At 37.1% G+C, this 19,704-nt stretch overlaps 2 protein-coding genes across 2 annotated transcripts in view; one reads left to right on the top strand and one right to left on the bottom strand.

Annotated features, from left to right (window-relative positions):
- Positions 1 to 19,704, top strand: part of stw (laccase) — a 316,854-nt gene that overhangs the window by 103,648 nt on the left and 193,502 nt on the right. The gene's annotated exons all lie outside the window — the stretch shown is intronic.
- On the bottom strand, positions 6,421 to 13,563 carry LOC141405947 (serine protease inhibitor swm-1-like). The gene is made up of 4 exons (XM_073990843.1): positions 13,405 to 13,563; positions 13,154 to 13,333; positions 6,718 to 6,822; positions 6,421 to 6,667 (listed from the first exon to the last, which is right to left on the bottom strand). The coding sequence occupies exons 1-4, from the start codon at positions 13,475 to 13,477 to the stop codon at positions 6,486 to 6,488; spliced, it is 540 nt and encodes a 179-aa protein (XP_073846944.1). The 5' UTR covers positions 13,478 to 13,563; the 3' UTR covers positions 6,421 to 6,485.

Genomic DNA, 19,704 nt, shown 5'->3' on the forward strand with positions numbered 1-19,704 from the left:
ATTGCTAGCTGCAGATAATTTAAAATATATCTCAACATAAGATGCATTTGTGCCAAAGCAAAATCTTTACTAAATGATGTATAAAACAATTTGTACATTGTCTTCCAAAAAAAAAAATATTTTTACCAATTTGGTCTTGTTTTCCTTTTCATTACTACTTAATTTTTTTTTAATTTGTGGACATTTTTTGTTTTGTGATTTATTTTCTCACATATTTTATGTTAATTGACTTGTCAGGTCATTTCAAATTCAATTCATGCTATTCTGTTCTTTTTTTGGTTTTTAAGAAGTTTTAACTTGACATAGAACCCATGTTTGTTATTTTTAAAAAAATAACAATTCACAGAAACATTTGCAAGACCTTGAAATGTAAGTTTATTTGTGACTGTTTTTCGCAGCTACTGTGGCCGCAGCCACTGTATGTTGTTGGTTGGTTGGGTGGTGGCAAACTAAATGGTGTTACCAAAAATCAAGTCTAAAATATTTGTAATTGTTTTTTTTTTGAAATTGTTTACTAAACAATAGTTGCAACAACAACAAAAGAAAAACAAAACGCCGACATTGTTTGACAACAATATTTGACATGTTCAAGGCAGCTGTCATTGCACAGTAAATAACACACCAGCATACAAACAAAAACATATCGACAGACATACTCGTGACATACATGCCTTGCCACCACCATCACTGGTCAAGTGGTCCAGGGGCGATTTCAAATCGATTGATTATTTTGTTATTATTTTAAGAGTTGGGGAAGGGGGTGTTGTTGACTAGATTTGCCACCATGGACTTGGTAGTTGTTGTTGTAAGACATGTTTACGTTTACCACAGAAAAACATAGACGGTAAAAACTTACAGAAGAACTATAAGTCTTAGTATAGAAGACCATTAGGTCTTCTTATATAAAGCCAGTAGGTAATCTTACATATAACCAATAGAAACCAAGACCTATCCTATTGATAGAAGTCCCACTAAAGGGGATTTCCATGGATAGAAGCCGCCCTGAAAAGGTCTTCTTAATACCCTTAAAAAGTTCATCTATATATAAAAGTCCCCCTAAAGGGGTCTTTTATTGATAGAAGTCCCCCTATGGGGGTCTTCTATAGGTAGAAGTCCCCCTATGGGGGTCTTCTACAGACACAGGTCGCCTTAACATGGTCTTATATTAGTAGAAGTCCCCTAAATGGGATAGAAGTCGTGCTAAAGTGGCCTTCTATACACAGAAATCCATATAAAATGGTCATCTATAGACAGAGGTCGCCCTAAAAGGGTCTCCTTATTCCCATAAAAAGGTCTTCTATATATAGAAGTCCCCATAAAGATGTCTTCTATAGATAGAAGTCCTCCTAAAGAGGTCTTCTATAGATAGAGGTCCCCATAAAGAGGTCTTCTATAGATAGAAGTCCCCCTAAAGGGGTCTTCTATAGATAGAAGTCCCCCTAAAGGAGTCTTCTACAGATAGAAGTCCCCCTAAAGGGGTCTTCTATAGATAGAAGTCCCCATAAAGGGGTCTTCTATAGATAGAAGTCCCACTAAAGGGTCTTCTATAGATAGATGTCCCCCTAAAGGGGTCTTCTATAGATAGATGTCCCCCTAAAGGGGTATTCTATAGATAGAAGTCCCCCTAAAGGGGTCTTCTATAGATAGAAGTCCCCCTAAAGGGGTCTTCTATAGATAGAAGTCCCCTTATAGGGGTCTTCTATAGATAGAAGTCTTCCTAAAGGGGTCTTCTATAGATAGAAGTCCCCCTAAAGGGGTCTTCTATAGATAGAAGTCCACATAAAGAGGTCTTCTATAGATAGAAGTCCACATAAAGAGGTCTTCTATAGATAGAAGTCCACCTAAAGGGGTCTTCTATAGAAAGAAGTCCCCCTAAAGGGGTCTTCTATAGATAGAAGTCCCCTTAAAGGAGTCTTCTATAGATAGAAGTCCCCCTAAAGATGTCTTCTATTAATAGAAGTCCCCCTAAAGGGGTCTTCAATAGATAGAAGTCCCCCTAAAGGGGTCTTCTATAGATAGAAGTCCCCCTAAAGTTGTCTTCAATAGATAGAAGTCCCCCTAAAGGGGTCTTCTATGAATAGAAGTACCCCTAAAGAGGTCTTCTATAGATAGAAGTCCCTATAAAGGGGTCTTCTATAGATAGAATTCCCCCTAAAGGGATCTTCTATAGATAGAAGTCCCCTTAAAAGGGTCTTCTATAGATAGAAGTCCCCCTAAAGGGGTCTTCTATGGGCAAAAGTCCCCCAAAAAAGGTCTTCTATAGATAGAAGTCCCCCTAAATGGGTCTTCTATAGATAGAAGTCCCCCTAAAGGAGTCTTCTATAGATAGAAGTCCCCCTAAAGGGGTCTTCTATAGATAGAAGTCCCCCTAAAGGGGTCTTCTATAGAGAGAAGTCCCCCTAAAGGTTTCTTCTATTGATAGGAGCCCCTTAAAGGGGTCTTCTATAGATAGAAGTCCCCCTTAAGGGGTCTTCTATAGATAAAAGTCACCCTAAAGGGGTATTTTTTAGATAGAAGTCCCTCTAAAGGGGTCTTCTATAGATACAAGTCGCCCTAAAGGGGTCTTCTATAGATAGAAGTCCCCCTAAGGGGGTCTTCTATAGATAGAAGTCCCCCTAAAGGAGTCTTCTATAGATAGAAGTCCCCCTAAAGGGGTTTTCTATAGATAGAAGTCCCCCTAAAGGGGTTTTCTATAGATAGAAGTCCCCCTAAAGGGGTTTTCTATAGATAGAAGTCCCCCTTAAGGGGTCTTCTATAGATAGAAGTCCGCCTAATGGGGTCTTTTATAGATAGAAGTCCCCCTAAAGTTGTCTTCTACAGATAGAAGTCCCCCTAAAAGGGTCTTCTATAGATATAAGTCCCCTAAAGGGTTCTTCTATAGATAGAAGTCCCCTAAAGGGTTCTTCTATAGATAGAAGTCCCCCTAAAGGGGTCTTCTATAGATAGAGGTCCCCCTAAAGGGGTCTTCTATAGATAGAAGTCCCCCTAAAGGGGTCTTCTATAGATAGAAGTCCGCCTAAAGAAGGTCTTCTACAGATAGAAGTCCGCCTAAAGAAGGTCTTCTATAGATATAAGTCCCCCTAAAGTGGTCTTCTATAGATAGAAGTCCCAATAAAGGGGTCTTCTATAGATAGAAGTCCCCCTAAACGGGTCTTCAATAGATAGAAGTCCCCCTAAAGGGGTCTTCTATAGATAGAAGTCCCCCTAAAAGGGGTCTTCAATAGATAGAAGTCCCCCTAAAGGGGTCTTTTATAGATAGAAGTCCCCCTAAAGGTGTGTTCTACAGATAGAAGTCCCCCTAAAAGGGTCTTCTATAGATATAAGCCCCCCTAAAGGGATCTTCTATAGATAGAAGTCCCCCTAAAGGGGTCTTCTATAGATAGAAGTTCCCCTAATGGGGTCTTTTATAGATAGAAGACCCCCTAAAGTTGTCTTCTATAGATATAAGCCCCCCTAAAGGGTTCTTCTATAGATAGAAGTCCCCCTAAAGGGCTCTTCTATAGATAGAAGTCCCCCTAAAGGGGTCTTCTATAGATAGAAGTCCGCCTAAAGAAGGTCTTCTACAGATAGAAGTCCGCCTAAAGAAGGTCTTCTATAGATATAAATCCCCCTAAAGTGGTCTTCTATAGATAGAAGTCCCAATAAAGGGGTCTTCTATAGATAGAAGTCCCCCTAAAGGGGTCTTCAATAGATAGAAGTCCCCCTAAAGGGGTCTTCTATAGATAGAAGTCCCCCTAAAAGGGGTCTTCAATAGATAGAAGTCCCCCTAAAGGGGTCTTTTATAGATAGAAGTCCCCCTAAAGGTGTGTTCTACAGATAGAAGTCCCCCTAAAAGGGTCTTCTATAGATAGAAGTCCCCCTACAGGGGTCTTCTATAGATAGAAGTCCCCCTAAAGGGGTCTTCCATAGATAGAAGTCCCCCTAAAGGGGTCTTCTGCAGATAGAAGTCCCCTAAAGGGGTCTTCTATAGATAGAAGTCCCCCTAAAGGGGTTTTCTATAGATAGAAGTCCCTCTAAAGAGGTCTTCTATAGATAGAAGTCCCCCTAAAGGGGCCTTCTATAGATAGAAGTCTCCTTAAATGGGTCTTCTATAGATAGAAGTCCCCCTAAAGGGTCTTCTATAGATAGAAGTCTCCCTAAAGGGGATCTTCTATGGATAGAAGTCCCCCTTAAGGGATCTTCTATAGATAGAAGTCCTCCTAAAGGGGTATTCTTAGATAGAAGTCCCCTAAAGGGGTATTCTATAGATAGAAGTCCCCCTAAAGGGGTCTTCTATAGATTGAAATCCCCCTAAAGGGGTCTTCTATAGATAGAAGTCCCCCTAAAGCGGTCTTCTATCGATAGAAGTCACCCTAAAGGGATCTTCTATAGATAGAAGTCCTCCTAAAGGGGACTTCTATAGATAGAAGTCCCCATAAAGGGGTCTTCTATAGATAGAAGTCCCCATAAAGGGGTCTTCTATAGATAGAAGTCCCCATAAAGGGGTCTTCTATAGATAGAAGTCCCCATAAAGGGGTCTTCTATAGATAGAAGTCCCCTTAAAGGAGTCTTCTCTAGATAGAAGTCCCCCTAAAGATGTCTTCTATTGATAGAAGTCCCCCTAAAGATGTCTTCTATTGATATAAGTCCCCCTAAAGGGGTCTTCTATAGATTGAAATCCCCCTAAAGGGGTCTTCTATAGATAGAAGTCCCCCTAAAGGGGTCTTCTATAGATAAAAGTCCCCCTAAAGGGGTCTTCTATAGATAGAAGTCCCCCTAAAGGGGTCTTTTATAGATAGAAGTCCCCCTAAAAGGGTCTTCTATAGATAGAAGTCCCCCTAAAGGGGTCTTCTATAGATAGAAGTCCCCCTAAAGGTGTCTTCTATAGATAGAAGTCCCCTAAAGGGGTCTTATATAGATACAAGTCCCCCTTAAGGGGTCTTCTATAGATAGAAGTCCCCCTAAAGGGGTCTTTTATAGATAGAAGTCCCCCTAAAAGGGTCTTCTATAGATAGAAGTCCCCCTAAAGGGGTCTTCTATAGATAGAAGTCCCCCTAAAGGTGTCTTCTATAGATAGAAGTCCCCTAAAGGGGTCTTATATAGATACAAGTCCCCCTAAAGGGGTCTTCTATAGATAGAAGTCCCCCTAAAGGGGTCTTCTATAGATAGAAGTCCCCCTAAAGGTGTCTTCTATAGATAGAAGTCCTCTAAAGGGGTCTTCTATAGATAGAAGTCCCCTTAAAGGAGTCTTCTATAGATAGAAGTCCCCCTAAAGGGGTCTTCTATAAATAGAAGTCCTTCTTAAGGGGTCTTCTATAGATAGAAGTCCACCTGAAGGGGTCTTCTTTAGATAGAAGTCCCCCTAAATGGGTCTTCTATAGATAGAAGTACCCCTAAAGGGGTCTTCTATAGATAGAAGTCCCCCTAAAGGGGTTATATGCTTAGGGTGTTTAGCTGTTGGTTCTAGTTGTTTTATTTCGCTTTTTCCCTCTCTAAATCTTTTGAACATCACTTAAACTCTTATCATTTGTTCTAAATCTCTGTCTCTCACTAGCTCTCTTTTTGTGGCGGCATATTTAACAACATCAAAAGTCAAAGTCAAGAAAATTCACTTTATCTTTGCCACTGTAAATTTGAGCAAAACGACACAAATAACAACAATAGACCTCAAAAGCATTCTCAAATTAATTACATCTCAACTCAGAATTTTATTTTGTGTGACTATTTTGTGCTTTTGTTCTAAACAATTTCGAGTTTCTAAGCCGCTGCAATTTTATCAGCATTTTGTATTTATTTTCAGAAACATGAAACCGGCTTTTGTTTTCAAAAAAAAAAAGAATAATCAGATAATAAATAGTTGTTGGGGCAACGTGTTGGAAATTAAAAGAAATTATGTGTACATTCACAAAACAATATGTATGTTTAATTAAACTTAGCATTCGATTCGGTTATGAGGTGTGAGTTGTTATTTAGGTTTTTTTCTGACCACAAAAAATGAAGGGATTTTTGTTGATTATTTTCAAGTTGTTTGGATTATATTAATCTTTGGGATTCTAGGGTGGAAACTAGTTCCGAATTAATTTGATGATAGCGATTTAAAAAGTAATGTATTTTATTTACAAAATCATCAACGGTTCTTCCTGATTGTTATAGGCATGTCAATAATGAATCTCTTCTTTCAATTATTAATATTATTTTTTTTTTAATATTTGATTTTGCATTTCAAAAATTATTAGGTTATTCGGACGATATTATGCAAACATTAAGCTTAAACAATGAAAGCTCCTTTGCACTTAAAGTGATTTGTTTCAGTTTCTTGGTCCATTTTTCAATATCCCATTTTCCCCCACAGCTTTCCATGTTGTTCTCCATACATTTTTGAACACATCTCATATAACCACTTCATCTATTGTTTATACATATTCAAACATTTTAGAACACTTTTCAATACAAAAATTCATATTTATTTTCAAACAAAGCCTTTCCTTGAGGCATCACTTATTTTTTTAACAATTTTTGGTTAAGACACATTCTTTTTCGTCATTCAAAACATAACCATCTTTGCACTGGCAACCGACTACGCATTGCAGGGTGCAAACGCCGGGACTCTGTTTGGTACAAGTCAAAGGACAAGCTGTGCCACATGTAACATATTCTTCATTTTCACCACATTCCTTGGAGGGAGGAGCTAAAAACAAAATTTTGATATTTTCAAATTAAAAAAAATCTAAAACTTACCTGCAAAGCCCTGGGCAACAATTAAAGCCAATACGGCAAATAACAACATCAATTGTTTGAATACTTTTGCCATCGTTAATAATTTGCTATCTCTCGCTCTGAAGTCTGGAACCAACTAATTTGCAGTATTGCAAAACCTTACTATTTTTATACCGGCTTGTGATTTTTGTACTTTGCTAATCAATTTGATTCAACAACAACAGAATTAAAAACAAACAAATTAAACTATATAAATATTTTGTTTTTAAATTTGCACTTTAACATATGCAAGAAGGAAGAGAAGGGCGGTGGGGAGCCAGCTAGAATGCCAGGGTAGTCTAGAACTGCAGCTCAACTAGTCAACAGCACTCATACATATTACGTGTGAAAAAAAATCTGGTCTTGAAAAAAAATCCCCAATCTTTCTTTATGCATATGAACGATTTCAGTAGAACATAAGAAATTGATAAGAAAGCAACTAGCAGGTGTTCATAAGCTCCATATTTTTGTTTTTTTTTTTTCAATTATTTGTCCCATTAGGCAAAATAAGAATAGCTTGATTTCCAATGCCCCGAACTATTGCCTTTTGTACCCTCAGTAATATGAATTTATATATTCATTTATTTTCAAGAAGGCCTATATTGAATAACTCAATCGATAGGAAACATCCCATGTTAAATTTGAAGGTTATTCCTCAAAAATTGAGCGATTTATAGCAAAATCGGGGAAAGATATATATGGGGGTTATGTGCAAATCTGAACCGATTTCATTGAAAATTGGTGTAGCTATTCAGCTGCCTGAGAAAATACCACATATAAAATTTGAAGGCTATTCGATCAAAATTGACGGTGTTATAACAAAATTGGGGAAAGATATATATGGGAGCTATATCCAAATCTGAACCGATTTTTGTAAAAAAACAGTGAAAGTACTCAGGGGCCTGAGAAAATATCACATATAAAATTTGAAGGCTATCCGATAAAATTTGACCGTGTTATAGCAAAATCGGGAAAAGATATATATGGGGGCTATATCCAAATCTAAACCGATTTTTGTGAAAATCAGTGTAGCTATTCAGGGGCCTAAGAAAATAAAACATATTAGGTTTGAAGGCTATTAGATCAAAATTGAACGAGTTGTAGCAAAATCGGGAAAAGATATATATGGGGGCTATATCCAAATCTGAACCGATATGGACCAAGGTTAATATTTTTCATTTCTGTGCCCCAATAAGTACTTGTGCAAAAATTCATCAACCCAGGTCAACGCCTTCTATTTTTGTCCACTTTTGTGTGGAAGCGGCAACCCTGTGCGACGCACAGTGCTTCAGAATCGTTTTTTTTTTTCCTGGTCAAAACTCTGTAACTTTTGAACGAATAGATTTATTTTTTTATAATTATTTTTTGTTCGTCATATAACACTTACAGATGTACGGCGCATTAAAAGCCCTAAATTCGGTCCAGTTGCAGAGGAATTTAATTTTTGTTTCAAATCCAATTTTTTTTTTTCAAAAAAAAATTTTATTTTTTCCAAATTTGAAAACATTACTCCTTGGGTTTTCATAAATCTCTTATAACTCTTATAAAAACTCATATATTTAAAAAAGGTAAATTAATTTGAAAAATCGAACGGTATGGAAAAAACACACATTTTTGTCCAAAAAGTTAACAAAGTGTTAAACGGACGTAACGGGTACAAAAGTATATAAGGGCTGAAAGAGAACACTCTCGGGCATCATTCTGTGAAAACGGAAATTTGTTCCAAGCAGTTCCCTAAAAGTTCCTGTCCACTACACGTGGAATTTCAGAAAAAAATTAGTACCTGCTGCGCCAACTCACAGTGTGTCAGAATACGAGACGCCACTGCAGTCTCACCAACAACAACAAACGCAGCATCTGACACCACAAGTTGTTGTTCAGCGTCCCGGAAATGTATCACTCCACAATAAGGTAATCGAAATTCTAGACTTGATGAGTCGAAAAAAAGAATGAGCTTGCAACATTGCGATGGTCACAACGTTCTGCGAAAGATCGCTTAAGAAGCAGAGGAGGAGAACTTGCCTTACTAATACACCAGTCTATTCAGTACATACCTATCGCACTTGACTCTTGTGACCCATACATGGAATGTATATTGGCAGCAGTAAAGTGTGGTACTGTCGAGGTAGACCTGCTTAATGTGTTGTACATACAGCCGATGAATAGTTCGCTTTTAGAGGGCAATAACCATCTGCTGCTAGGTTAATTCACTGCGCATCATGAGCTTTGGCATCCCTTCTTAGGCACTGACCAAAAAGGGTACAGCCCTGGCCGAGCAAATTGATAGCTCCACGTTTTGCACGGTGAATGAAGACGCTACCACAAGGATAAGAGGAGATTGCCACCATTGTGGCACCAGGTCTGATAAATAACATATCCTGGCAACACATAATTTCCCTTGCATCAGACCAACTTCCTATCATCGTCTACGTAAATTGACCATCCGACTTTATATTCGTAAAGTTCGATCTCACTCTTGTTGCCAGTAGCAAAGATTCTAGAGGCACTACTCCTCCCCGTGATAGGAAGCAGCAGCCCAACATCAGCATGGATTTCGGAAAATTCACCATTATATCAAAGTGTTCGAGGGTATAGAGAAGACTTCCCTCCAGCAGTTTTTGAAAAGTTGGGAGTGAAATATGGAATTCCCCAAAACAACAGTTTAACCTCTACCCTTCTGAAATTTCACACCCTCCAGACGGAATAGAGATCGCAATGTATGCGGATGGTTGAACAATCTTGGCGTCGGGTTCTAACGTTGATAATATTTGTGATAGGTTAAATGTCTAGATAGTTGACTTGGTGCAGTTCTTCCCTCTGAGGAATATGAAAATATTCGCCGCTAAATCCACTGTTCACCACCTGGACGGCTGAAATTAGGCTCGGTCTAAACATATTGGTCGATGGTGCCCTGATTGCGACAACTAACTACCCCAAAGATATTGGGTGTAACGCTCGACAGTATGTTTAAGTCGTCCGCTCTAGCCACAGTTATTTCCGACAAGATGAGAAGTAGGAACAAGGTCCTCAAATCACTGGCCGGCAGCACTTGGGATACTGATAAAGAAACCTTATTGACCTCTTATCAAGCACTAGACCGGTCTGTGGTAAGCCATGCGGCGTCAGTGTGGTGGAAGAATATTCAAACCTGCGAGAATGTCACACTGAGCACTGCAACAGGTTGTTTCCTCATGACACCATTGAACAATTTTCATGAGGAGACAAATTACCGGTACATCAACACAATAAGATGTTGTCGATGCAGTACCTGCATGGGTGTTAACGCAGTGTGCATACCTGTCACCATTTGATGAAAAGGCTTCCACCACCCAGGCTTCAGTTGCGCAGGTGATACAAAGGTACAGTTTGGATTCCGTACTCGTAGACCATCTCATATCCATCAGAGCAGAAGAACGCAAGCTGCCAAGGGAAACACGAGTGGACCAGCTGTCAAGGCACCCGCAATTGAGCCTAAATTGATGGTACGATACCCTGCATGGGGATAGGAACCTCACGAGATGCTAGAATTCTCAAGCTGCCCAGCTAAATCCACTCACCAGATTTTTTTTGCAGAATTTTTGAATTTGTTTGGCCGAAATTTTGTATAAAGTCTTCCTTGGGGTTACAAAATGTTCCCTCAGAAATTTGTTAGGTCAGGAACACCATAGAATGTACCCTCCCGATTTTCGGTATTTTGAAGTAAGTGGCCTCAATATCCCACCGAAATGGCTGAAATCTGGTATTTAGTATTCATTGGGGCTACAAAACTTCCCTCACTCCCCCCCCCCCCTTCCAGAAAATTTTTCGGTATGGGCCCACGTCTTCTTATAAACTGTTAAAGTGCATTTCCGTTCGGCCTAATAAAATTATGATGCAGCAAACAGTCCAGTTTGGGGCTACAAAACTTTCCCTCAGAAAGTTGTCAGGTCAAGACCACGTTTTCATATAGCTCCCATAGAACAGACCCTCCCAATTTTCGGTATTTTGAAGGAGTGGCCCCACCGAAATAGCTGAAATTTGGTATTTAGTCTTCGTTTCGGCTACAAAACTTCCCCCAGAAATGTGTCGTTATAGGTCGATGTCTCCTTATAGCCCACCATAAAACGGCACATCCCGATTTTCGCTACTTTGAAGGTTTCAGCGTTATTATGCAACCGAAATGAATGACATTTGATATTTTATCTTCAATGGGCATATACAACATTCCATAAGAAAATTATCAGTATGGGTCCACGATTTAATATAACCCCCATATTACACTGTACCTCCCGATTTCCGGTTATTTTGAAGTTGGCGGCCTCAATATTCAACCGAAATGTCTGAAATTTGGTAGTTAGTCTTCCAGGGGGTATGACACATATCAGAAGAGAATTGTTAATATCGATCCACATTTTCATATAGTCGCCATACAAGGGTACGTACCTTCCGATTTTCGGAAGTTTGTGGCCTCAATATTCCATCGAAATGGATGAAATTTGGTATTTAGTCATCGATAGGGGTATGAAATTTGGTATTTAGTCATCGATAGGGGTATGACATATATCAGAAGAGAATTGTTGGTATAGATCCACATTTGTATATAGCCCCCATAGAAGGGTACCTCCGATTTTCGGTATTTTGAAGTTTGTGGCTTAAATATCCACCGAAATGGTAGATATTTGGTAGCTAGTCTTTGTTGGGGTATATAGCTTTCCCCCTTAAATTTGTCGGTATAGATCAACGTCTTCATTTCGCCCCATAAGGTGGTCCCTCCAGCTTCTCGGTATTTTTGAGGTTGTGACCTCAATATCCAATTGAAATGGCTGAAATTTTTCGTTTAGTCTTCGATGGGGTATACAACATTCCAGAAGTGAATTGTTGGTACAGATCCACGTTTTCATATAGCCTACATAGAACGGTACCTCCCGATATTCAGTATTTTGAAGGTTGTGGCCTGAACATCGCACCGATAGAACGATACCTCTCGATTTTCGGTATTTTCAATGTTTGCCTCATTATCACATGGAAGGTGCTGAAAAAAGATATTTAGTCTTGTATGGGGGCTACAAAAGTTTTCTCTAGAAATGCCTCAGTACTGGTCCACATTTTTAGGTAGCCGCCAAATGAACGGTACTTTCCGATTTTTGGTATTTTTTAGGTTTTAACTCATTAGTATTCCACATTGTCTAACGAAATTTATATTCTTCAGTTAGCATATTCCACTTGTCCTAGGTTTAAGCATTAACGTGGAGGAAGAGCTTATAAACAAAATAAACTAATTTTTCCACTTTAGGTTAGGTTAGGTTTAAGGCTGCGCAGCCATCTAGTGGAATAAGTGACTGCTCCACTCGGAGAGCGTTGGTCCATTGTGTTCATCCTGTGTAGGATGATGATGTAGATGATAGGGTAGAGGTGATGAGATGATGGTGAGTGTAGGGGATGTTAAGTTGATGGTGCACCACAGATAGGATGGAGATGTAGAGATTGATGCCAGGTTTTAGATGAGAATGTTCTGGAAGAGTGAAAAGAGCCTGATTATTATTGGTTTTTAAGGACCTTTGCTAAGCCATGATATATGTTTGGCAAAGTTGAGTAGGACGATGGGATCTATGTTAGACTGGAAGGTCAGAATGTATATCTCATATTTACCGAGTGTTCGATATCTTCTTGTTTGCAACAAGAGGCACCTACAAAGCAGATGTTCGACAGTCTCTATCTTCTCCGCATCTTCACATAGTCTGCAGTAGTCAATGCCACTGTCATCCCATTTTGAAGTTAAAGATCTCACTCTGCAGTGACCTGTTATAAGCCCCACAGCGATTTTCATACCTAACTTATCAAGTGAGAGGAGTGAAACCGTTCTTCGACGAGAAACCACTGGCCAGACTGACTTGGATACACTACAACCATGTTCCAATAGCCATTTTTGATGTGCTCTCTCAATGAAGATCTTCCGAAGTTTGCCGATGTAGTGGCACATCGGTGGCCGAACGGTTTCATCAACTGATAAGTCGTTAGACCTAGAGCCACCTAGAGCCAGTTTATCTACTACCTCATTTCCCATAATGGTGCTGTGATCCGGAACCCAACATAGCTTTACGATATGGTGTATTTTTCCACTTTACTTCAATAGAACTCATGGTGGAGGGTATCAAAAAGTTCCAGCCGGCCGAATTTGTTTTTGTTTTGATTTGTCCCATTTTCCTGCCATGGCCTTGCCAGTGAAATTGTTGTAGCTCGATACGTTTAACTGTGATAATGCCCTCGCATAGTCGACACAGCTAGTGCTCTACATACGACATCTCACAATTTATTGAGTTTATTTTGAAAATTGTCTGCACTTTTTGGATATAAGAGAAGTATTGAGTTTTTTTTTTTTTTTTTTTTTTTTTGAATATACAGTTTTTATTTTACATTTTCATAACAAACAAAATCACTCAGCAATCTTGAGGACGGACACAAGCACCTCGGTTGTTGCGCAAATAACCCTGTCTACACTGACAACCGATAACACATTGCAGGGTACAGATGCCAGGTTGGCGTTTGGCACATGTCAAAGGGCAAGCCGTACCACATGTAGTGTATTGTTCATTTCTACCACAACGTTGGGAATTGGGAGCTGAGGAAAAAAGTAAAAAGATATATTTGTGGCAAAAAAAAAAACAGAAAAACATTTCTTTATTTACTTACCCGAAAAACCTTGTGCAGCAAACATGGCCAAGATGGCAAATAAAATCAATAATTGTTTGGAAATTTTTGCCATTTCTTTGTTGTTGCTATCAAAGTCAAGAACTAAATGTTTAACTGCACAACAAGTTGTAACAACTTTTATACTAATCGCAACATGGCAAATGTTTTATTTACAAAATAGTAATTAATAAAAAATAAAAATAAATATTGTGTGTAATTAATCATTCGGGGGAAATATCAAGAGACCAGCTACTAAACAAAACCACAAAACGCTGTATCATATTTAACAAGAATAAAATTAGTTTTAGAACACAAAAAATCCCCCTCATTTCTATACGTTGACTATTTTAGAAGACGTTTAGAGCAAACCACATTAGAACTGAGATGAAAAAATATTTTTGCATTTGAAAGAGGAAAGCTTAGAGGTTAGCGAAGCCGCTACACAACCGATATGTCTGAAGAGCCTCTACCAAAGGCGAAACATGTCACTTAGTGGTGGTTGTGTGGGTTCGAGTCTTCGGCTTTCCTTTTTCACTTGCATCATTAGTCATTAAGCTCTAACGAGAAATCAATTTAAATTAATATTAAAAATGATCTTCGCCCTAATAGGCAAATTTTCAAATAACAAATTTTTATTTTATTATTGTATTTATAAATTTTTAATTAATTTTTTTTATAAATTTTCTTTTTAACACTCACTCAATAAAACACATCTATTTTGGACATTGTGGGCATAACCCTTAATACACTCACAACCGGCAACGCAACGGAAGCTACAGAATTCAGGTAGTGATTCACCACATTTTCGAGCACATGCCGCACCACATGGTTTAAATTGCTCATGTTCACCACATTGAGGTGAAGGGGGAGCTGTAAGAGGAGAATAAATATAAATGGTATTGCTAAATTGTCTCAGCAAAATTGTAACTTCATTTCACCCGTAATGCTTTGTGTAACGAATAGAGCCATAATGATGGATAACATCAACAAATGTTTGCTGACAACGTTTTTCATTTTGTGAATAATTTAATATATTTTTAAGGCTATTCTGTTCAAAGTAAAGTATTAATTAATATACTATTATTAAATTATCAATGCTATATAGTGCAATTTATATTATTCGCAAGCGTTAAAAATAAAAAAATATTCTTAATAAAAGTCCCATATAATCACGTAGACCGTTAAAGTGGATTTCCGTTCGGCCTAATACAATTAAGCAACAGCAATAAGCGTTTAGAAGGTGTTTACGCTTCTCTGGTTTGAACGTGTCTCCTCTGCCTTCAACATAATTTCGTTATTAGCAAAATATAGTGTGAAATGTCCCATATAAATAATCATATATTTATTATATATACTTTGTATCACCCGTATATGACACCACCTGTTTATTGATTACAAATATGTGGGGATTTTTTTCTGCTCATTGTTTTAAACAAATGAAAATGTTTCGTACAATTAAACTGTGTTATGTATTCCCTGGAATTATTCTCAATGGGTTGTGACCATAACAATGTAATAAAATTACCATATTGTAACACCACGTGACCCAAAAAATGCAGGGAAACAAATAAATATTCTCCTCTCAGAGGAATACAAGGTAGAATCTATATATTTTTTGCAATATATATATTTTTTTTGTTTTTTGTTTTGTGTTCCGGTAAAATTTTAGTATAACGGCCCCATAAACGGAATATTTTTGTATGCCATCTTAAATTCAACTTTTCAGCCTACAAAATTGTTTTTTGAATTGTTAAAAAATCTCAACTAGTTTCCAAGTTATCAGCGTTTACATATTTTTATTTCAGGTTGCATCATTTTCAGTGACAATCACTGTATGAATTATTCCGCCCAAAAATATGCAAATGAATTTATCTTTCTATGATTAGTTGTCTAACAATACTCTTAAACTTGAGATATAGATGTCGTTAGAACATATTTTTGTATCCTCAGCCTTGAACAAGCACCACAGACAATCAATCGTAAAAACTATCGTCAATAAATAAATCTGACATTTGAGGTTCTTAATGGTGAAGATAGGTCCACGTTTTGGTATAGGTCCCATATAACGGTATCTCCCAATTTAAGGTATTTTGAGGCCTTTAGCTCCTTTTTTGGCCGAATTAGCTGAAAAAACTTCTCCACTAAAAAATTGCCAAATTAGGTCCACGTTTTGGTATAGCCCCCATAAACAGTACAGCCCGATTTCAAGTATTTTGACATTTTTAGCAACATTTGCAGACCAAATTAGCTAAAAGTTATCATTTAGGGTTCCGGGTGATCAAGAAACTTCTGCAACAAAAATTATGGACATAGGTCCATGTTTTATTGTCGTCCCCATATAACGGTAGCGTTAGACCGATCAGAGTATTTCATGGCGGAGGGTATAATTGTTAATTTGTTAATTTTTTTAGGTAAACTATGGTATACACTCTTTGATACAATCAAAATAATGGTTTTGGATTCCAAGTATGTTTGGACGAAATCCGTTTCAAACTTTTTGAAATCGATTTAGCCTTTACCGCCCGTCTGCATATCTCGAATAGATCAACCAATTTTGGTTTAATCATTGCACCTAGTAAATCAAGTTCGAAAATTGCTATTTCGGACAAATATTTCGAGTTCTTCCCCCTAAAAGCTTAAAGTTTTCTCTAAAGGGTATTTTAAGCGCTGTTCTAAAATAGTTTTTGAATTTTCACTGATTCTGATTACAAGGATATAATATTTGATTACAAGGATATAATATTTTTGTGGACTTACACACTTCCGTACATAATGACCCTAAAACTGTAAGAACTTATATGGCTTGTGGACACAAAAGGAATGTCTGACATTTGCCCAACCTTTGCACATCGTAATATTTATCTCAAAACTGGCTCAAGACAGAAGAAGATGGAAATCCTCCGAGTATCCTTCTACATATTTTTTTATTTAAATATATGCTCTGTTCCAGAACTGCAAGAATCTACTAATTTTTACTATTTTTTCCGATAACATATACTATTTGTAAGGTAATCCAACTTAAAACAAGCAGTTTTCGTGGATTGCTTGGTTGATTCACCCTCTGTATTGCGGATAATGCTCTCCTACCAGTTTCAACTACTTAACGAAGCACTGAGGTTGATGTACAGAGTTAAAATTGCTCAAAAGCAATGAACGATTTTATTGAATTTCGTTCTGTTTAGCTTCTATTTTTGAGAAGCGATATTGTTATCTAGTATTGCTTGATAAATTTAGTAGTACATAGCTGCTGACATTAGTAGTATTAACTATATTTTAGTAATATTAAATATATATTTTTCTCAAAACTGAATCAAGGCAGAAGATATACTACATCAGACAACTCCTCCGATTATCTTTCCACAATTTTTTTATTTATTTAAATACAGTTTAAAAGCTGTTCGAGGATTATTTTGAAATTTTCATCGAAAGTGGTACTGATTACAATGAAACTTTTTTCGATAGTACTATTTGTAAGGTAATACAACTTAAAACAAGCAATTTTCGTGGATTGCTAGGTTGATTCACTCTCTGCATTGCGGATGATGCTCTGCTATCAGTTTCAACTACTTGAGGAAACACTGAGATTGATGTACAGAGTTCAAATTGCTCAAGAGCAATGAACGATTTTCTAGAATTTCGTTCTGTTTAGCTTCTATTTCTGAGAAGCGATATTGTCATCTAGTATTGCTTGATAAATTTAGTAGTACAATGACAAAAGTACAAACGCTTAAAAGTGTTACTATTGAAATATAGAGGACGTTAAACTGTAATTGTTAAAATGCTGATTGCTTCAGTCTCCCCCTCTGATGCTGAAAGCATCCCGATGAAGCATCAGAAATAAACGATTGTGGAAATTATGGATTGTTGAATCTGCTACAGTAAACTGCATGCTGGCTAATTAATTGTTGAATCTGCTAATAAAACTGAATGAGGATGATGGGTTCTTGAATTTTGATCAGGTAGCAGTTTGTTGAATCTGCTTAAACTGCAATGATGGTAGGAAGATGGCGTTGACCTAGTCTTGTTAGATGTTGAAACCATAGACTTTTTTCTGAACCTCCCCCTGGAGTAAAACTGTATTGTTGTTGAAGTGAACGGCATGATTTGGTGGATCCAGAAATGATGTTTATTCACACTCTGTAAGTACTGATGATGCACTGTTATCGGTTTAATGTAATGCAAAAGCATTGAAGTTGATATATAGTGTTCAATTTGCGTGATGATGCACTGCTATCGGTTTCATGTACTTCGGGAAGCATTGAAGTTCATATGTATTGGTCAAATTGTTCTACAAAAATGAACCGTCGTTTTATATGGTCATCTGTATAGGTCGTCTGCGAAACAAGATTGTAGTCCTTGGCTGTTGATGGTAGAAAGTGGTCGTATTACATGGCCACTGAGTTGAGCCCCAATAAAGACGATGTCGAGATTGTTTGGTTGATTCACTCTCTGTATTGCGGATGATGCTCTGCTATCAGTTTCAACTACTTTCAGAAGCGCTGAGGTTGATGTACAGAGTTCAAATTGCTTTACAGGATTGAACGAATTTATTGAATTGCGTTCTGTTAGCTTCTAGTTTTGAGAAGCGATATTGTCATCTAGTATTGCTTGATAAATTTAGTAGTACATAGTTGCTTACATTATTTTACAGAGGTGTATTTTATCAGTTAAACTTAAAATGTAAAGATCAGTCACAAGAGGAAATACGGAAAGTTATACAATCACAATGACAAAAGTACAAAAGCTTAAAAGTGTTACTATTGAAATATAGATGGCGCTGTAAATGTAATTATTACAATTTTGGTTACCTCAAGTACTATAAATTCATGTTGAGTTTTATTAATGTTGGGAGTATTTGGGAGTCTCTTTATTTTTTAAACATATAGAGGAAAGCCTCTAGTTTACGGTAAAAGAAAATCCAGCTGCTCCCATCTGCCCCCGGTAAGTTATTCCCCTTATACCATGCCTGTAATATCGTCGAAAATCCGAAAATCGGGAGCTACGTTTATATGGGAGCTATAATTAAACTTGAACATATATTCAATATTTTTTGCAAGGAGGTATTATATGTATTGAGAATTCAAAATCCAAAAATACAGCCAAATCGGTTGGAAAATTTGGCAAACATAATTCAAAATTCCGAAAATCATGAGGTACGTTTATATGGGGGCTATAACGGGGCCTAAACGTAGACCTATATAAAAAAATTTTGCAATGAGGTATTTTGTACGGTACGTAAATGTGAACCTACATCCACTAAAACTTTTTTCTATCTTTTTGCCTCGTTAAAAACATATGTTTAAAATTTCGAAGCTGTAGCTTGATTAGAACTATTTTTTTTGGCATTCCTTTTCATACAACTCGGACCACTGTGCCATGTGGTGTTCTCGTAATATATGTATGAAGGAGTATGGATTTTATTTATGTAGACTACTGTGCTGATTCGATTTTTAGTGGAAGAATTAGGACCACTTTTTATGGTCTCTACCACACAAATGCTCAAATATTTTCTCTGGAAATTTACAGCATTTTCTTTACCAGCTAGAAAACGCCATATGTTTTACAAATTGGATAGACCCTCTTCATAGGATATTTAGGCCCACCGTTCCAATTATTTTTTTCCTCATAAGCTGAGAGTATTATGTTGCCGGCAAAACCAAATGATTTTGTTTTTTTAACATCAAAATTATGCTAAATATTTTTTGCTAACTTTTGCTTTGTTCTTTTTCTTTTCAGGTATGTTTTGATGTAATAATAACATAAAGGGTGATTTTAACTATGGTAATTATTTGCAACATATTGCCAACATTACTTTTGCCTAATATTATTTTACAAAATTCATTTTAACTTTACAATGAAGCTGACAATATATAGCCCAAGTAGGGCTGTTACACAATTTTATTTCTCAAACTAAAGTAACTCAAATTTGCATATCAAAATGAGAGGCTCCATAGTGAATTGGCCGATCATCATATATTATCATTATGGTGACTTCCACAAGACATATAGTTGAAGCAAAAATATATATTTTCATATTTTTCAAAAACCCTAATTTATTTTTGGAATACGATTTCTACCATTTGTTACAATTTTTAACCTGCAAAGAGTTTCTTAACCCCAAAAAGTAAAACTGGCAGCAATTATTAAGAGAGTGAGATAATAGAGAGAGAGCACAAATGCTTTTCTCTTCTACCACAGGCTACCAGACAAATTTCTACAGGTAAAAAATGGTAGAACTGATTTTTCGACATTTGTTTGCCGTTTATTTCACAAAGAAGAAAAAATTAACGAAAAACAGAA

This window comes from Musca autumnalis, unplaced genomic scaffold (assembly GCF_047663935.1).
Source record: "Musca autumnalis isolate F117 unplaced genomic scaffold, ASM4766393v1 scaffold_5, whole genome shotgun sequence".
NCBI classification, from domain to species: Eukaryota; Metazoa; Arthropoda; class Insecta; order Diptera; family Muscidae; genus Musca; species Musca autumnalis.